The sequence below is a fragment of the Uranotaenia lowii genome, unplaced genomic scaffold (genome assembly GCF_029784155.1).
Source record: "Uranotaenia lowii strain MFRU-FL unplaced genomic scaffold, ASM2978415v1 HiC_scaffold_724, whole genome shotgun sequence".
Classification (NCBI taxonomy): domain Eukaryota; kingdom Metazoa; phylum Arthropoda; class Insecta; order Diptera; family Culicidae; genus Uranotaenia; species Uranotaenia lowii.
Window position 1 is genome coordinate 6,329 of NW_026598672.1, and position 18,672 is coordinate 25,000.

An 18,672-nucleotide genomic window follows, 5' to 3' on the forward strand; every position below is an offset into this window, starting at 1 on the left:
TCGTTCATTTATCGAAGAGTACGGGTTTCACATAACTTATTTTAACATTTTTGCGATTATGAACCTTAAAAAATTTAAAAAATATATTCTTGTGCGCAACATATAGCTTATAACTTTAGGTTTCTTGAACACTAAGTAATTTTTTTTGAGCATTCCGTAGCTGATCTAGTCTTTTATCCGATTTTTTTCTCGTATTTTGTTTCTTACTTTTAATAATGGAAAACTGACGTCCAGGAACTGTAATGAATAAAAAAATCTGGGGCGGATGATGGTTAACACAAATGTACAAAAATGGTCAGAACACATAACAGACAATTATAACACACATGCCAAAAAAAACATGACAAATAAATATGACAAAAATATTTAAAAAAAAGGGCCTAAGTTATCTATGTGACAAAGAAGGCTGAAATTTAAAAAAAAAGTTGACATACATGACAGAATTTCCCAAAATTACAAAAATGACAGGATGACACAATGTTGAACGAAATGACGGAAATAATAAATATTACAAAATTATTAATAGTCAAAAAGAACCATTACAATTTTTTTTTCATTTGTTTTTTTAAGGGGGGTACGGTCTAACGGGTAAAAAAACACCTTTTTTCACGATTTTTGCTAGAGCTATCGTTCAAACAAATGTATTCAAATTTTTTGCATTATACAAAGCATTGTTAAACGAACATTTAGTAATTTTTTCGTAAAAAAATATTGAAAAATGAGCCGGTGACGGAACACTTTCGAGGATGCCTTTTAGAAAACAGGATTTGCGGTGGACACTGTATCTCAGCACAGAATCATCTGAAGTCAAAAAATCAGAACAAAATATTTTTAATAGATGTTTTTCTGTACCCCAACGTTTTTATTTAACTTAAAAAAAAATTTATGAAATTTTTGTGGCTGTTTGAAGTAAAAACTACGATTTTTCACGAAAAAATCCGCCATTTTTTATCTGTAAAATCTCCCCAAAGTAAAAAAACAAAAGAAAAACGTTGGGGTCTGGTATTTTATATGTAGAAAATATATTCCAAATTTGAAAAGAATCGGATAAGTAGTTTTCAAATGACGATGTCCACGGACTTTAAAAATGTGCTTTCGAGAAAAACGCGTTTGAAGTTTCTGCTCTTGCTTTCTTGCAGTATTAGATAGGAGGAGATAAAGGCCTATAATTTCTACAGTTTTGCTTCAATTTACTTGAAAATTTGACACAACATTCTTGAAATGTTTTACAATAAGAAAATAAAAAAATTAAAAATTCGATTTTTTGAAAGTGTTAGACCCTACACCCCCCTCCCCCCTTAATTTCTTCTATCATATTTGTCTTTTTTTTGTCACAATTTGTCATCAGATTTTTTCGTTTAAATATGAGCTATTTAACCTGGGGCGAGTACTGCTCCGTTACAATTGATTACCACATATGTATACCTACCTACTATATTATTGGATTGCTCCAATGGTTTCTGTAATTAAAAATTTATCGCTGTAAACAATCGGTTTTATGTTACGGCTCCACATAGAACTCAATACCTCGCAGAGTTTGTAGGAAAAAAAACAAACAGCAACTTCAAAGCTAGCAGTAACAACAATTTTTCCGTTTCGTTTGGCGGCGCTTCAAGTTAACGATGACGACGACGACGACGACGCAATGGACACCAAAACCGAGCACCACAAGTGTGAAGGAAGAAAAAACTTTCACTTTTACTTGAACTTGTTTCAACCGAGGCGAGGGGCAGATCGCGTTTGTTATGTACCTACGGCAGTGATCAAGCAAATCGTTTGTCGATTCGTCAAGCAAACCGCGAAGTTCATCAAACGTTGCTCCCTTTGCCCCTCCCTTCCCTGAATTCGAGATGTGGATTATGGTTTCGTTTGCCACGTGCAGGGCTATTTCTTCAAGGATACTATTTAGTTTACGTTCTATACCTCAATGACCTATGCCCTATGCCACAATCAAAATATGAGAAGATTCTACAAGGCCGCGTACAAGTTAGGAAACCGCTGTAAGTTTCATGGGTTTTTTTAAAGAAACATTTTCAACATTTTTTGATAAGTATACCTACAAGTACATACTTCATAAAATCGGAAGCATTAACAATGAATTTGGCTAGAATTATGCAAGATCATCTTCTGGTATGGCTTGGCATAAATGTCACACTTAGTGAAGATAATCAGCACTAAACAATGAACCAATCGAAAGATTTCTGGGAACAAACAACACAATCTCACCGTTCCTTTTAAAAAACACAATATTTTTACGAAAAACAGATAAATACAATACAATAGTGCTAGAATTTGGTTTCTCGCTTGTTTCCAATAAAATGAACTATGCCAATATTGATATATTGGCCATTTTTGTTGCATCGTTTGCTGAATTGTGGCGTTCATGAACTTACAATTATCCGTGGAAATGTTTTATTTTTCTTAAAACATGGTTAAATTGGAAATTTGAACGAAACGGCTTTGACATTCGAGTTGAAGAATCAGATTTTCATTCATAGAGAGATTCGTTGTGACCGCGTGATGTTTCGAAGACTTGCAAACGTTTTCATAATACCGGTGAAAGCACTTTTGGCTCCGTAGTTGTTTATCAACGACGTAGTTAGTTCGTATGTGTCTTACGGTCGATTATTACGCCCAGTTCATTGATGTGGTCCACCCGCACAATGGACTGATCTCCTAAGAAGTACTCCGCGCAAAAATGCTGCCGTCTTCGTGAGAAACTGATGCCATTTTACTACAATTCAAAGGCAGGTAGATGATGTCACACCACTGTGCGAATAGATTGAACTAGTTTTGCAGGAAACTTTGTCGTTCTGACCGGTTGTAGTGTAGAACAGTTTAAGATCATCAGCATAACTAAGTTGCGGGCTGCCGAGAAGTCAGAGCACATCGTTAAAATAGATTAAGAAGATAATCGGTCCTTGGTGACGACCTTGGGGCACACCGAAGGAGAGTGGCTGGAGAGTTAAGTAAATGCGAAACCAGCCAAGTAAAGGTCCACATGCAAAATCCTAAGCGTTCAAGCTTACCAATAGCAATATCGTGGTTTACCTTATCAAACGCTGCGGACAAATCGGTATAAATGGCGTCGGTCTAAGACTTAGGCTGATGTCATGCTGAAGCAACTAGCAACGCAACGCGTTCATGCGTTCCAATAAGAAAGCGTTGCATCGCATTGGGATGTCATGCTGGCGCGACATGTCGCTTTGAAATTCCCTACAAATCATCACTTCTTTACATCTGATAATGCTTTGAATCGTCTCCTTTCTTTCGGGAACCGTCAAAAACTTATCAGATCATGCTCGGATTGCAAGAATGCCGAAATTTGAACCGAAAAAATTCCTTGTTTTTCTTGAACCAAGAATTTATGAAAATTTTCTTGTCGATTCAGATATTATTCAGTTTATTATCACAAATTTGGACGGATCTTCGAATTATTCTGGTTAAAACCCGAAATCACTGTTTCAAAACGAGAAAAAACAATATTCCCATTGGATTTCCTACTTGTCGCGCTACAAAACACCCTGGCATCAGCTTTGTCGCGCTTTCCAATGCGCTCAGCATGACAGGTCTGCGCTTTTTCCATAGAGATCAAATGAGAGCTGGTTTGTCGTGTGAACGCGTTGCGTTGCTAGTTGCTTCAGCATGAAATCAGCCTTAGACGTGCACATAGTAGGTAAAGGTTAACACACTGACCATAGTTAACAGGTTAGTTGTCGTGGAGCGTTTGGGCAGAAATACATGCTGATCAATTGAAAAATGTTGCTTACAGTACGAGAAAATCGGATTCATGACGACTAATTCGAACAGTTTGGAAAGTGCACAAAGCGGAGATTGCTCTAAAGTTGTTGATATCTCTCTGGTTAGAGTAAGTGGCTCTGTATAGACCCGGATTTCTATTTTGGTTATAAAATGAAAATCACCACCGGTTTTCAATAATTCCAGGAATTCGAAATTGACTGCTATTAGATGCTTTTTCAAAAAAAAAAAAATTGGTTATGATTTTAGTAATCATCAGAAACCGACCTGAAAATTAAAAGAGATTTTGTTTTGTTATATTGAAAAACTTTTGATTGATTTGAATAAAAAGGCTTGTTTTTTCAGAACTCAGCTGGTAATTTAAAGCTGATCTGTTTTGCTGTTGTGTTATGCTACCTGACCAAATTAATCCTTCCTTCGTTTATAGCAGCTGAGATAGCTCCCCGTTCCGGCGTACTGAGCTATCTCTTCCTCCATGAACAATCGGGTGTGGTTCCGATAAGTTACGAAGGTTTCATCAGATTGCATCCTGGTTCAAGGGATGAGCCGAAAATCTATGCTGAAGTGGTGGTGAGTAGCACTGAAAGTTCAGAGGGCAAAAGTTTAAAGCGCGCCTCACCACTTCAGCATAGGTTCTTGGTTCATCTATTTTACCAAGATTCAATCTGATGAATCCTTCGTATCTTATTGGAGAAAAACCCCGGTTCATTCGACTAAACAGTCTTATTGCACCACAGAAAGTATCCTCAGACAAAGTGTCTTCTGGAGCTAACCACCCCCCCCCCCCCCCCCCCCCAAACCCAAACCCCTAACCCCCTCTCATGACACGAATAGCCTTATAGGTGTAAAGTGTCACTAATAAAGAAAAAAAAAAAAAAAAAAAAAAACCCCCTCTCCATGGACAAGCGTGAACATTTCTATACCCCCCCCCCCCCCCCCCCCCCCCCCCCTAAGTTGTCCACGTGGTATCTGAACGGCCCCTTATTACCTTTCTTGGAAGTCTGTTCTGGATGTAGACAAACGTGTTGAATGGGTCACCTCGACACTTTCGTGGTAGAACTGAACCTAGAAGCAAAGTAAAATCATTTTTATGTATATGGCTTGGCTTGATAGAAAACTTTCAGATTTTTTTTAATTTCATGGTATTTATACATTTTTTTGCCATTCTCCTGCCAACAGGTCCTGGGTCTGGTTTCCGGAGGCGATGGCGGCATGCAGTTTCTGCGTCCTATGGATGGTAACACGATGGCGGCCGCAACTGCCTTCCAGCAGCAGCAACAGGTGGCAGCAGCCGCAGCCGCCGCTGCTTCCAACATGCAACAAGTAACGCCCGCCTACATCACGCTGCCCATCACGATGCCGGGAGCGAAACCTGGCGATGCCCAACAGACGGTACAAATTCAAGTGCTCAATCCGAATCCCGTGCAACCGCCAACTCAACAGGCGCCAAAACTTCAAATGAGTCAGATGCAAATACCCATCCAAGGCTTCCAGCAGGGAACCACTGTTCTAACCGTTGCCTATGGGCCCCAGGATGATGAAATTATGCACAACCACGGCCTGCCGGAAGGTATGACGATCGTGGCGGCACTACAGCCACAGGACCTGCAACTCTTGGCACAGGCACAAAATGCCTCACTTATGCAGCAGCAACAACAACATCAACAGCACCAACATCAGCTGTCCAACCATGATGCTCCCATGCATCCTGCAATAAAGGTCGAAAACGATCAACCTCCTCCGATGAGGCCGATCAAGCAGGAAGCAGTTTGGAACAACATACCGAACCTCACGGCTGCCCCTGCTTTTGGGGCTGATATCGCGGAATTTTTACAGCAACGCGGACAGGCCTTCAACCTGCAACCATTCCTTAAGTTTAACAACAACAATGACTCTACGTTACCGCTAGCCCCCGGGGACCATCTGATAGGTGGCTCGATACCGAACAACAACGCCGGAAATGCCTACATCAAGCGGGAGATCATCGACGAGAACTCGAACGATAACACTCAGTACGGAGCAGACAGCAGTCAGGCCGATAGTAGTTTCAAAGAGAACAGCAGCATATCGGGTGACACCAGTAGCAGTACCTTCCAGGAATCGCCGAACGCGAACATCGGAGCTTGCACCTCCACCACAAGCCCACCTGGCGAGGATGGAACTCCTCCGGTGACGAAGGCACGCAAAAAGCGAAAATACAAATCGAAACCTCCGAAACCTAAACGGCAAAAACCCGGCCAGGTTCTCATCACGACCGCCATCGATGGAACGGTTCTGTTTTGCTGTCCCGAGTGCCAGATGGCATATCCGGAAAAAGAGTGCCTTGAACAGCACCTTGCGGTGCATAAAATCGAACGAAGGTTTATCTGCGACATCTGCGGCGCGGGCCTTAAACGGAAGGAACACCTCGAACGGCACAAGCTCGGTCACAATCCGGAGCGACCGTACATTTGTAGCGTTTGCATGAAGGGTTTCAAGCGTAAGGAGCATTTGAATCTGCATTTTGTGATCCATAGTGGGGTGAAAACTGAAGTAGGTGGTTACATAGCACATTGGTAAAATTATTATGTTAAATTGTGTTCTTAAATTTCAGATATGTGGAGATTGTGGAAAGGGTTTCTACCGGAAGGATCATCTGCGGAAGCACATAAAATCTCACATGACCAAACGGTTGAAGGAAGAAAAGGCATCCAATGGTACTGCGCCTGCGGGTCGTAGCAATGGAAGCAATACGAACAATAGTAGTAGTAATAGTGGTAACAATAATAGTGCTATCGATAGCAGTAGTAACGCAGTTTCGACAACAACGGCGACGTCCTCCTCAGATCATCCACCCATATCATTGTCGTTACCTCCGGGGATTCCTCCTGGACTAACAATAACGGCTAGCAGCAACTCTTTACACAACCACAGCAATAACCATAGCCATACGCCATCACATCCGCCTCCTTTGGCACAGGGAATCTGCTTACCGCAGGGTGTCACGATACATGTAAGTTTCGAAAAAAAAACTTATTCATTTGAAGAAACATCGACTAATTTATCTGTTTCACTGTAGGTCCCAACGGCCGACAACCAGACGTTACCGGTGCAGATTTCGTTACCCCAACTGGTTGCCCAGCAGCAAACTGCGTCGGACGGTTCAACCAGTACAGTTTTAGTACCTGCATCGGAAGCTCTCCAGCAGCAGCAACAACAACACTGACCTCGGCCCACACCGGTTACCTTTGCTCAGAGGAGACGCTAGACAAAAACCAGCTCCCAACAATCCCGCTCTCCCCCGATCCAATCAACCCACTTTTCCTTCCCACCAGAAAAAAAAACGTGGCAGAACGAAATACAATACTCATTTTTACTTTCATGATGTTCGATAGTTAAGTTAAGCAGTAATAGGTTCGTTTAGGTTTTGCCGGTTCCCTGTGTCCAAATGTAAGGCCAGAAACCGGGCAGCATGCAGCGACAAATCCCAAAAGCCGTACCGTAAGTTCCCCTGAAATGCGCTCGAGATCCGTGGAAAAGGGGAGACGTGCATTTGTTGGAGTAATTACTGTCCATGAGGTTGTTTAATGTCTCGATCAATGCCTTACTTTAGATTGCTCTTTTACATCGAGCGTACAGAGCAATTTCTGTACATATGTAGTGTATACATATTTAGAATCTTGTATTTTGTTGTTTTCATTGTTTTAATCTGTAATTAGCGTTAAACATTTTACTCTCATAGAACATGTTTGGAATTCAAAAGCCGAGCAAAAACTGCTTGAAGCTAACAGCAGAATTTTATATTTTAAATCTTATATTTAAATTATTTATTTTCAAACTTCTTTCCTCCTGGGGCAATCCCGGGCAGTGGGAAACTACAGTAGGGTCTTATCATCTGCAAATGTGATCCAAGTCAAAGAAAAACTTTCCCGCCGCACACATGGGCAGCTTGTTGATTTTATTTTTAACTGGTAGGAAGTTAATTCTACAATTTATTATAAATGGTAAAACGCACGCAACCGCACATTGATGAAATTTAACCGAAAGAACGTAACAAAAAGGCAACACAACAATACAAAGGTTTAACTAGTTTTAAGCTTTAAACAAATATTCACCAATCTCACAATTTAATAAACAAAAAACGAGATAGTATTCGCAATTCGAAACGCTCGGTCATCTATTGCTAAATTGATTTTTTTTATTTATGTATATTGTTGTTAAAAAACAAAAGTGTAACGGAAATCAAAACAATCTGATCAAGAACGACTGGCTGTAGGTAGAAAAAAATGTGAATAGAACGAAAAATTGTAGACACAAGACGCTAGTAAGTACCTATTTGTACTATGTACCGTGAAAGATTTTTTTGTTCGTTTGTTTTTTTGTGGCAACGACATACCGTGAAATCCGTTGCTCCATCTCAATGAGGGTTATAGATGAACAATAAACTAATTTATTTTTCGATAATTAGTAACGGAAAGTTATTTTGATGACAAGCCAAGACTTTAAAAAAATAGAAGAATGTTGCTCAAAACTCAAAATCATTATTTTGTAGCGAAAACGCGGAAGCGGAGGCCATATTACATTGCTCTAGGTCTAACCTTGCGTAAACCTGGGAGGCAGGTTTACGCAAAAGCATAGGGGTGATCTCTCTTCGTCCGCCGCGCGATAGCGCGAAGGATTTCATAAAAGTTCGAACGCGCAGTGAGCGTGAGGATTTGGTTTCAGCATAGGTCGTCTAAACGAAATACTTATGGCGGTTTAACTCATTTTTAGTCAATTAGATCGCCATCATTCCCACATTACGCGCGCGTACTGTTTAAAGTTGTTCCCAGGTTGAGTACGATTTTTTAATAGTGGATTTCTCTCAAATATTTTTCCCTAATCATTTCAATAATAAAATTACGATATCAAAGTTTCAGTAGGACAAAAGTGGAGAATAATCGAGGCCCAAAACATCTTTAGCACGTGACTTTCAAACACGCCCTGGCGCCACCCATGAACGAGCATTGGATATATCTAAGCTTGGACACCTTGAGGTGAAACGCCTGAATGTATCCTAGCAATTACCTAAAACTTCACGAAGTTCACACATTTTCCTCCACAATTTACATAAAATTGTATTTCTTTTGAATTATTAGTATGTATTAGTATGTGGGTCTAGTGACTAGACAAAATTTTTTTCGTTTACCTTTGACGAGTTCTCGAGGCTCATCTTAAACAGAAGTTTCTTGTCTGAATGCAGTACTACGATGAAGAGCCTTGTGAATTGTGATAACTGACAGAAAATTTTTATTCTAATAGTACGTTTTTTCATTTATTCGACGCTTTAACCTTACGTTTAAATGCTTAAATCTTCTACTGTAAGTATAGGATACTTTTTAATTGTTAAGGTTTTCATAAATCATGGACCTGGATGCTGAAGTCCCACATTTAAAAGGACTCCATATTATTTCAATCGTGATGAAGTTTAAATTACCACAAAAAGCATTGTTAACATAATCGAGCATACGCCAATTTCAGCAACAAAAACGGCAACACACGTGTCGCTCCGATTCGGCCTCTTCCAGCAGCTTTCGGTTGGTCGTTTTTCGCTGCGGCGCCCATGGGATGCGTTCCTCCGGCACCACCTTATTACTGACGGGTTTGAAAGCGGACGTTCGCCGACTACAAGCACAGCACCGCACGGCAGCACTAGAGCGACTGCCATTCGGAGATTCGCCGAATTCCGAATCGGTGCCTAAATCCTCCAGGGTTCGAACCGACGCCCGCCTCAAACTATACTCGGTCGAACCGGCCGTGGTTTTGGGCCGTGCTGGGTAGATGTATTCCCTGCTTAAGAAACTGAGAAAAGGAAAAGAAGTGTCAGGGATTAAGAAATTATTCAAATCTAATGAATTTTGAATAGCAACTTCGGTCTGGTATGAGTCCAGATGTTGTCCAGCCGTTTCTTGCTCATGATGGCGCCAAGCCGTTGCAGCAATCGAATGTTGTCCCGTTCGATTTTTTCCGTTCGTTCCCGTTCCTTCTGCTGCTTTTTCAGCTTCTGGGTTATGTGAGCCCGCGCCGGTGGTGGATGGAAATCGATGGCCGGTGCCGCGGTTTCTACCTTGATACGGTGATTGAAGTACCGCTGCATCTGCCATGGCCGGATAAGCAGTTTCTCCTTTTTAGTTTGCATTTTTTTTCGTAAATATGAACTTTTTTTCCCCTTTGGAAGATATTTTACACTTGAGATCAATTAAAGATTTCGGGACTCGTTACTCAGTTTGTTTATGGCAGTAAACAATTTTCTAGTCACCGCGGAAACTTGCAATTCTGTTGAATGTAGCAATGCGCAGGACCGCCTAAGCGTAGGTTATGGTCCGTTGTTTCTAATACATTCAACGGATTACAACGTGCCAACTATCAATCCAATCATTTTTGAATCTCTAAAGATAAGCGCTTATTTTTTTTCAAAAAATTTCATCCTTATTGCTTAGATTGCTTTAGATTGCATACGGTGTATGACGATTTTATCTCAACATTCGAAGCTCTATGTTATCGAAGAATTGGAAACAGAAAATTTCATGATAAGTAACTTCAGACTTGTACTTTGAGAATGGGAATCTACTTTTTTGTAGCATTTAAATAGCTGTGGGAAGCTGACGCTTTAAAGGAAATCTATAGGTAGGTGATAGTTTAGATAAGAAATTTATAGTTTAGAGTAGGCAGCGTAGAGTAGTAAGCGGCTACAGACCTAGATGAGAATATAAACAGCTTTCAGCAACCAAAATCGCAGTTCAAATTGTCTAGGGTGACCTTCTCAGTAAGTAACAGTAAATAAACTTATTGAAAGAAACAAATTTGCTGGCAACATACCTACCTACTTTTTAAAGCTATATAGATTAACTGGGGAACTGTGATACTCACTGACGCGTCTATCAGAGCAAGTCCAATGGTGTTGGGAAAAAGTGGTAGGAATTTTGACGTCTGTAGCACAGATGGGAATTTTTCTATCGTGAAATATAGACCAAAAAAGTTGGCCGTCCACCGGTGTGATAGAATACGAAGGTATAAAATTGAAAGCAACCAGCGATGCCAAGAGAATTTGCTTTTCAGTAATTTTACTGACTTTTTGTATTTTGAATTCACCGTTTGAAATTTGAAATCAAATTCATTTTACTTGATCATTAACTTGAAATAGTAGTGCCAATATGAAAATTTTATAATTTAGATGTATGAATAAGTATTGTTTAAGTTATAATGCATCCCAATATTAAACTGTATTCTGCAGAATTAGGAGTTTTGTATTGGAGGGCATTTGATTACACGAGTTGATAAAGTTTTTGAACTCTTTCTAGAACTTTCATTTTCAAAGTGATAATTAAGTAAGTGACAAATAAAAAGTATAGATATTTCAGACACAAGCTGAATTTTACTCCCGATACGACGCCTTACGTTTGATATGATTGACACTTGTCGAATCAACAGCGAGGGTTCCGTTTTCTAAAGATGATGGATCCATTAAAGACGGCGTTCCGAACTTGTTACCGGACATTCCGACGGAATATCTTTTTCAAATAAAAAAGCGAAACAATTTCATACTCCCGAAAACCGCTAAAACAAAACATACAAACAGAATTTATTTATTCACCCAGCTATCTGGCATCTCTGCGCCTCAAAATGTATTCGATTGGCAAGGGCATAAAAAAAATTGGCTGTAAGTTTTAAAGAGTTGATTAACTTCATTGCAATTCGTATCAGTTTAAGTGATGAATGCATTGTTTAAAAGTAAAACAATATTTTCTATTAAAATCCTTAGATTGCTTAATTTCCTCTTTTTTTCCCTTAACCGAGGTTTCAAACATAAGAAAGATGGCAGCACCGAAGCGTTTTACGCACGAATACTGTTTTGCAACGCCGGCTCTATCACTCGGTTCGGTGTTGTAAATTATCGTGTTTTTCTATCACCCTCAGCCAAAAAGTGTTATACGATGCAAATTTTGCAGCACGAAACTGTTCGAATATCAGATTTTCCCAACACCGGTGGACGGCAAATGTGTTGTGATGTGATGTAAACCTTCAAAATTTCCAACTCCATCTCAACCAGTGAACTTGCTCTCAACACGGGCACTTGATCTTTTTGTATCTTTTTATATTTTTCCAGAAAGGACAAAATAATTTTGTTACTGTTGTGGTTCACTTAATCCGTCTGCTGTTATATATAATGTTTGCGGTGTGGTGTGGCTTCCATTTTTTGTTTTTTTGATTTGTGTTCGTATTATGTTGATGTCTTGTTTGTGTCGTTTTCTACCTCAGTTTTCCTCAGCAGTGAATTTAATTTTAGTTTCCACCGGGGTTCATCAAAACGTCATCTGCCTTGTTGTTTAATTAATTTTTTTTTTCGTTCCGACTTCGTGTTTACTTAAATACGTAAAAAATGGTAATGTAGATTCCTCAACTTTTTTCTGTGTATCTCGTTGCTAAAAAGCGACAGCTCACATCTTCTTTACAACTTTTATAGTTTGATCAAGTCCATCAATCGAAAATTAAATTTTCTAGCTCGAGGTTTTGTTTTATAATTTTTTGCTGTTGCTATTTCTGCTCCTCACTCATGACTATCTGCTCCCGCCAGTTAATTTATTTTTCCTATTTTTGAGAATATTTTTCCTCTTCCGGATCTTTTAAGTTTAAGCTTCTGGCACACCAAAAAAGTGGCACTATGTAGCTTTTCTTTAATTCAGAGCAATATTTGACAATTGCCTATAATAAAAAGAACAAATTTCTTTAAAATCCCTAACACGTGCCACACACGCCTTTCGTTTTCAAATTTTTTTAAATCACTTTTGTTGGTTGTTTTGCTTTATCTAACCTTATCGCAAGAACGTGTGTGCGTGAGTTTAATTCGTTTATTTTCCGTTTGCTACCCGCGCAAGACTGGACTGTTGCTGTTTGGCGACATTGTCATATTATTTTTCTTTTCGTAATGTAGGATATTAGTGGTGAAAATAATTACACAAAATCTGCTCATCACCCAATTAGATTGGGAACTTTTCAAGATTTTTTTCTCGTTTGTTTTTTAATGTGTGTTTTTATCTGTTTCACTTACATTGTTGCTTTGTTGTGAGCTTTACAATTACTATTGTTTCCTCTAAAAATAGGAGTCTTCTGTATATGTTCGTTTTTCTCTTTGTTTCAGTTTCTGTTACAATTAAAACTTAAACTAAAATCAAAGGAGAAGCCTTTCTATGGCTCGGAAAATGAGAAGTATCTTTGTGTTTAACGACTATGCACGTGTATAATTTTCCCGTGGGTTTACGTTTTTTACCGGAGAAGGAATTTCTCCAATAACAAAGAAATAAACAATAATTACAGTCCATTTTTTTAATTCGATCAATAAAATTTTTTATAATAAAAAAAATCCTTTTTACATGGAAAAATGTTCTTTTCTCCTAAAGATATAAACCTCCAGTGTAATTGGGAATTTTAAAAGCCTTTTTCTCCCTAATCATGGTTCTAGAACTTGTTCTCATTCTACATTCTTGTGTTTTGCTTGATTTCTCCATTCCTGGATCTTTAAGAGTAGATTTTCCTTCACCGGAACTCTCATCCGCGAAAGGGATTCAATTTTATCCTTGCATCACGATAATTTTTTGTAAGGAAGATCTAGCTTTGAAAAATACCTTGTTTGATTCTCTCGCATCATGACGTTTAGAAAAAGAAATCGATTCCTTCCCTTCTTCGCGAAAAACTTTAGAGACAGAGTTTTGCATCTTGCACTGCAGTGTCCCTTTTCTTCCAGCGAATTTGGTTTTATAACGTTAAATAATTCTTATTGTAGGTAAATAGTATAATATTTCATTTCTCTAATAGTGTTTTCACATATAAAATAAACACTAACAATTGCTTCTAAACTGAGACACAAATTTTGCCCTGTTTATTTATTCTATAATAATTTTACAAGAGCTCATGTGGATCGATCAATCAACCCTTGGTGAGGTTTCAACCGTAGTATTCTGATCCACTGGAATTGATCGGGTATCGATCAATTGAAGAAGAGAAGGAACTAAACGAGTACATTCTTGTTACTATGCATTTGTAGTTACAGTAATTCTGTTGTAGAATTTAACCAACTGTCGTTAGCATGTGTGTGTGTTTATATGAATGATTGTGTGAGTGTATATGTTCGTGAGTGTTAGTGTATAAGCGTCTTCGAATGGGCTTTGATTCACATATTATGTAAACTGTCCGGTATGACTGACTGACTCAAATGTGTCTGTGTGAGTGTAAAAAGTGGTTTGGATGATGATCGGCTACAAAACTATCTCATCATCTCTATTGATGGCAAATCTGCTGATTTACATATTAGCTTAGTGTTTTGTTTTGCCTGCTGCAATTTCCAGTTTGACCATCGTGTTTCAGCATGATAAACTACTAAACTGTCCTTTCCGTTTTTGATCGCATCTCTGTCCACTTCGTCTGAATTTTATAATAAATAGTTTATCTTTAACTTGCATCTTTATCGGTTTGTCGTAAGTCTAAAGTTGAAGAAGATCCTAAGAAAACTAGCCTGTTGTTTGCGTTCTATTTCCACCACGCGGCTCTGTTACCCTCATTTGCGCACGTGTTTTGAGTTTTGGCTTGCAAGTTGTTCGAAGACCTCTGAAACCTATTAAGATTTACAGAACAACGGAAACTAAAGCCGTTCATACGGAAAAGTGATTCTTAGCACTATACTACAAGCAACGGTGTCCGAATCCGATAACTAGGTTTTGATGTTTGCGTACGTGAGAGAATTGATAACCAGTGACCGAGAACTAGAGCTGGGATAACTGATCGATAGCGAAGTTGTCCATTTGGTGTACCAAAGTTTTAATTTTGTGAGAAATTATTTTTCATGTTGTGATTTTTGTATTTTTTTTTTCCTCCAATTGGCGCCGTTTTCCTGTCTTATACTTTTTTCCTACCTTGCTTTGCTGGTATAATGAATATTACTCAATGGTCTTGTAATCCGTCGGATCCCAAATTATCACCCTATTAAAAGTTAAATCCATCCCGCGGTATGTTGGGATTTTGGTTGAACTGGAACGCGTTCTCGTCCGCCGCCGGTCTCAGCTCGTCAAGCACAGCGTCTTCATTCTGAAAGGATTCGAGGAAAAAATATTAGAAAACCTGGCATATACTTGCTTGCTCTAATCTTAACTTACCTCATCAGAGAAGAACTGCTCGATAATATCGTACGCTAGTTTGTAAATTTCAATATTCTCATGATTTTGTAAAATTTCAATCTTGGATACGCCATCACATTCCTCGATCATGTTGGCAATTTCTTCCGTGTGCGGTCCGGCCATTTTAAGCATATTGTTGATACCATCCAGGATAACCTAAGCGATAGGAACATAATCAAATTGTATTTAAACGATCAACATATTCCCTCAGTGTTACTTACGTTGATAACTTGAGTATCCTTACAGGTGAGCAGATTGCAGAACGGCGGAATGGCACCGTCCTTGATGAGCTGTCCAACCTGTTCCCGATTGCCGCTGATAGTAAGGTTGCTGATCGCCCAGGCCGCCTCTTTCTGGGTCTGGAATTCACCTTTGTTGAGGTTCTCGATAATGTTTGGGAGCAAACCGGCGTCTATAACGGCTTGCACCTGTTTTTGGTTTCCGGCAGTTATATTTGAAAGAAACCAAACCGCTTCCTTGCGGATCTTGTCTTTTCCATGGCTTAACAGTGCGGGGAAGTGCGACAATGCGTCACAGTTGAGCACGACCTGCAATTGCCAATCAAAAAAAAAAAAAAGATTGAATACCAATTAAATTATTTTCTTTCTGAAACCCATTAAAAGGTACAAACCTGAGTTTGTTCATCGGAACCTGTGACAATGTTTCCAACGGCACGAAGTGCCGCAGTCTGAACTTTGACTTCAACGTGCGATAGAAGCGGGATCAATTTCGGTACGACTCCACTGTCGATGACCAGCTGAATCTGTTCATTGCCTCCATCGGTGAGATAACTGAGTGCCCAAACGGTGTCTACTAGTATGTTAATGTCAGTATGATGGATCAACATGTTCAAAGCCGGAAGAATCTCCAAGATGGTGTCGACCGGTGGTGGAGGATCCTTGTTCCGGCACAGATTTACAATAACCCAGGTTACATTGCGCAGGAAGTTGATTGGTATTTCCGGTTTTATAAACGACAACAGGGGCTGAACAACACCGAGCTTGATAACGTAATCCCGCAGACATGGGCCATCACCGATGATGTTACCGAGAGCCCAAACGGCCTGTTCGCACACATTGGCAGCGGGTGATCCGAGCAGACGCAGGAAGAGCGGAACGGCACCAGCACGCACAACTTGATTCGTTTGCTGGGAAGTACCCGAAGCAATATTGGTCAATGCCCAGGCGGCTTCGAACTGCAACAATTGGTTGTCGTCTCTCTGCAGACAGTTTACCAAGATGGGCAAAATTCCACTCTGTATCAAAGCATCGATGGGCGGGTTGCGGTCCGACGAAAGCAGACGACGGGCTGCCTGAACTGCTGTGAGCTGTTCCTTCTTGTCGGCGCTGTTGCCTGCCTTTTCGACTAGTTTGCTCAGATTTGCCGGCGAAGTGTAGTCATCCTCATCTGTCGATTCAGCCGTTGTCACTGGAACGTTTCGCCGTTTCAAAATCGTCTCTTCACGCTTGTTTTTGCGAAGTTCTACCGTCACTTCATTGCGACGCCTTCGCATTTCCTGCATAATACAAGACAAGCAATAGTAGATTATAATCATAATTATGTTACTGCTGGTAAAATTTTAAATTTAAATTATTGTTGCACAGCATATCACACGAACAACAATCTAGCCACAATTTTTCCAGGTATTATTAGTTAGAGTTGAAGTTTAACTTGAGTTTATGCTTGCTATCAACTTCCAATGGCATAATGATTGCGTTTTTAGTTGATTTGTGAAACCAACATTGCACAAAAAAAACCAAAATACGATGCTGGGAACAAGAAACAGAAATCGCTCTGTGCAGTTTGGAATCTTTTACTTCTGAATGAATCACACAGATTTGTTATACATATTGTGAAAGGGCTGTTAAATAGCATACAAATCAAGGGCATTTTTAATTTTGTTATTGAGGCTTTGATTACTTTTATCTGATTTGTTAGGTTTTGACCTTCGAAGCATGCTTCTAAAAAAAATTATCGTTATAAATTAATCTCTAAATTGAATTGAAATTCCATGGAATTCTTGTAAAACGGATGCATTTCCTATAATGGTAAAATTCTACCAATACGACTCATCTATTTTTTCATCTCAAGACAAACATGTTCAACTACGCATTTCGGTTTGATGGACAAATACGTGCAACAAAATTGAGCAACAGAATAGATGATTTTGATATTCGACGAAGACTATGTTGTCAATGAAACTGTAAATTAAACCATACAAAACGGATCGAAGGGTCAAATAAAGCTCATCCTCTTTGTCCATTCTTTCAATTAATGATGAAATTCCAACAAGGGACGTAAGGTTAATATTATTTTTTGCGCTTTGTAAAACAACTTTTGGCAATTCTTTAAAAATGAATCATCACCGACCGTTTCAAATGGATGAGAATGTATTTCTCCAACATTTGGCGCACCAATTCCGAAAGAATGATAACCAATGAATGAAAACTTGTCATTATTTCCGGATCGCCCAATCAGCCAACCATCGCAAACAGAAAACACCCATTCACTATCGGAACAGCCCAGCCCAGCGATCATCAGTCTAGCATCGTTCTTTGCATTCCACCAACGCCAACAGTCGTTTAAAAGTCATTAAAACATAAATCAACACTCACCTCCTGATCTTTTCCTTTGTTTTTAAAACCTTGCATTCGGTTTTTCATCTGTGAATCTATCGACGCCATTTTTCGTCTTCGTCCAATTTACTCTGGCCTGCTCCGATGGTTCTCACTTTTCTGCCTGTTTTGATGGTGACGTTCGTCCCAGTATGCGTGTAGAATTCCTGTCTCTACGAATCGTTCCGATGAATGTGTGCGTGTTCGATGATCAAACCCCAGGGCACAGCACACAGCAAGCGACTTCCACGAGCTTTTTCTTCCTTTCTCAGCACAAGGCCAGGTTGGGAAAATTGATCCCAGCTGCTTGGGAACGGCCTAAAATACGCTGGGAACTGTATCAATTTACTTTACGCACTTGAAATCACCCAATTTCAACAGTTTTAACCACAATAATGCGCGTTTACGCGAAAATTTTGCCTAATTTTCACGTTCTTTTACGACGGCGACGACGACGACGGCTACTTGCAGTTGTGGATCTGGTTCTCACTTTTCAACGCACTCACCATCGGCCGCTCATGCGATTTTGGCTGACATTTGAAATGTCAAATCGAAACTCCTGGAAAACGTCAAACTTTGCGTTTCGACCCATGAAGCAAAAAAGGAAGAAACGCATACTTCAAAATCACACTGGGAAAATTCTGAACAGTTACTTAATGTTCACGCACCGATCCTCCGGTGCTTCAGGCCGTGGTAAATGACCTCCGCCCGCATAAATCAGTATTATAAAATAACGATTGCCATTATCTTCTTCCTAAGACACACGAAAGATTAGCTTTATAGTTTTGGATTATTGATGAACGATTAAGGTAGTCTTTTTCCCATGAAATGGAATCGTTTGGACGCACTTTACGATACAGCGAACGGGTCGTTAAGTACACGCAGAAAAATTTATTTTAGGAACAATAAGATTTCTAACGAAAATAATAAACATTTTGGTTGGGAAAAAGCACAATTATAAATTCGACTATTTTGATAAGAAAGTGTAGTTGATATTCAAGCAAGCGTTTTTATTAAAATCATATAGACCCTTTTTGAAAATGAACCGTGCTTCTTATCAAAACAACAACAATTTTTTTTTTTTTTTTAACAATTCTTTATTTGAAACGGCT

At 39.4% G+C, this 18,672-nt stretch overlaps 3 protein-coding genes across 3 annotated transcripts; 1 reads left to right on the forward strand and 2 right to left on the reverse strand.

Annotated features, from left to right (window-relative positions):
* Positions 1 to 1,927: 1,927 nt before the first annotated feature.
* LOC129760696 (specificity protein transcription factor 3-like) lies at positions 1,928 to 8,202 on the forward strand. Its single transcript, XM_055758350.1, has 5 exons — positions 1,928 to 2,000; positions 4,187 to 4,329; positions 4,939 to 6,291; positions 6,353 to 6,751; positions 6,818 to 8,202. The coding sequence occupies exons 1-5, from the start codon at positions 1,928 to 1,930 to the stop codon at positions 6,962 to 6,964; spliced, it is 2,115 nt and encodes a 704-aa protein (XP_055614325.1). The 3' UTR covers positions 6,965 to 8,202.
* Positions 8,203 to 9,048: 846 nt separating this feature from the next.
* LOC129760695 (uncharacterized) lies at positions 9,049 to 11,719 on the reverse strand. The gene is made up of 2 exons (XM_055758349.1): positions 9,648 to 11,719; positions 9,049 to 9,579 (listed from the first exon to the last, which is right to left on the reverse strand). Exons 1-2 carry the CDS (start codon positions 9,914 to 9,916, stop codon positions 9,255 to 9,257), a joined length of 594 nt encoding a protein of 197 aa, XP_055614324.1. The 5' UTR covers positions 9,917 to 11,719; the 3' UTR covers positions 9,049 to 9,254.
* Positions 11,720 to 11,851: 132 nt separating this feature from the next.
* LOC129760693 (importin subunit alpha-3) lies at positions 11,852 to 18,063 on the reverse strand. The gene is made up of 5 exons (XM_055758348.1): positions 17,561 to 18,063; positions 15,577 to 16,461; positions 15,167 to 15,493; positions 14,925 to 15,101; positions 11,852 to 14,856 (listed from the first exon to the last, which is right to left on the reverse strand). The coding sequence occupies exons 1-5, from the start codon at positions 17,627 to 17,629 to the stop codon at positions 14,755 to 14,757; spliced, it is 1,560 nt and encodes a 519-aa protein (XP_055614323.1). The 5' UTR covers positions 17,630 to 18,063; the 3' UTR covers positions 11,852 to 14,754.
* Positions 18,064 to 18,672: the final 609 nt, after the last annotated feature.

What these genes read in the sequence shown, in the direction of transcription:
- LOC129760696 (XM_055758350.1), top strand. Translation starts at nt 1,928, where the DNA reads ATGACCTATGCCCTATGCCACAATCAAAATATGAGAAGATTCTACAAG. An exon ending in AAATCTATGCTGAAGTGGTG is followed by an intron (nt 4,330 to 4,938) that starts GTGAGTAGCACT and finishes TCCTGCCAACAG; the next exon opens with GTCCTGGGTCTGGTTTCCGG. An exon ending in CGCAGGGTGTCACGATACAT is followed by an intron (nt 6,752 to 6,817) that starts GTAAGTTTCGAA and finishes GTTTCACTGTAG; the next exon opens with GTCCCAACGGCCGACAACCA.
- LOC129760695 (XM_055758349.1), bottom strand. Translation starts at nt 9,916, where the DNA reads ATGCAAACTAAAAAGGAGAAACTGCTTATCCGGCCATGGCAGATGCAG. An exon ending in TGGACTCATACCAGACCGAA is followed by an intron (nt 9,580 to 9,647) that starts GTTGCTATTCAA and finishes TCCTTTTCTCAG; the next exon opens with TTTCTTAAGCAGGGAATACA.
- LOC129760693 (XM_055758348.1), bottom strand. Translation starts at nt 17,629, where the DNA reads ATGGCGTCGATAGATTCACAGATGAAAAACCGAATGCAAGGTTTTAAA. An exon ending in AGGATACTCAAGTTATCAAC is followed by an intron (nt 15,102 to 15,166) that starts GTAAGTAACACT and finishes CCTATCGCTTAG; the next exon opens with GTTATCCTGGATGGTATCAA. An exon ending in AGCAGTTCTTCTCTGATGAG is followed by an intron (nt 14,857 to 14,924) that starts GTAAGTTAAGAT and finishes GAATCCTTTCAG; the next exon opens with AATGAAGACGCTGTGCTTGA.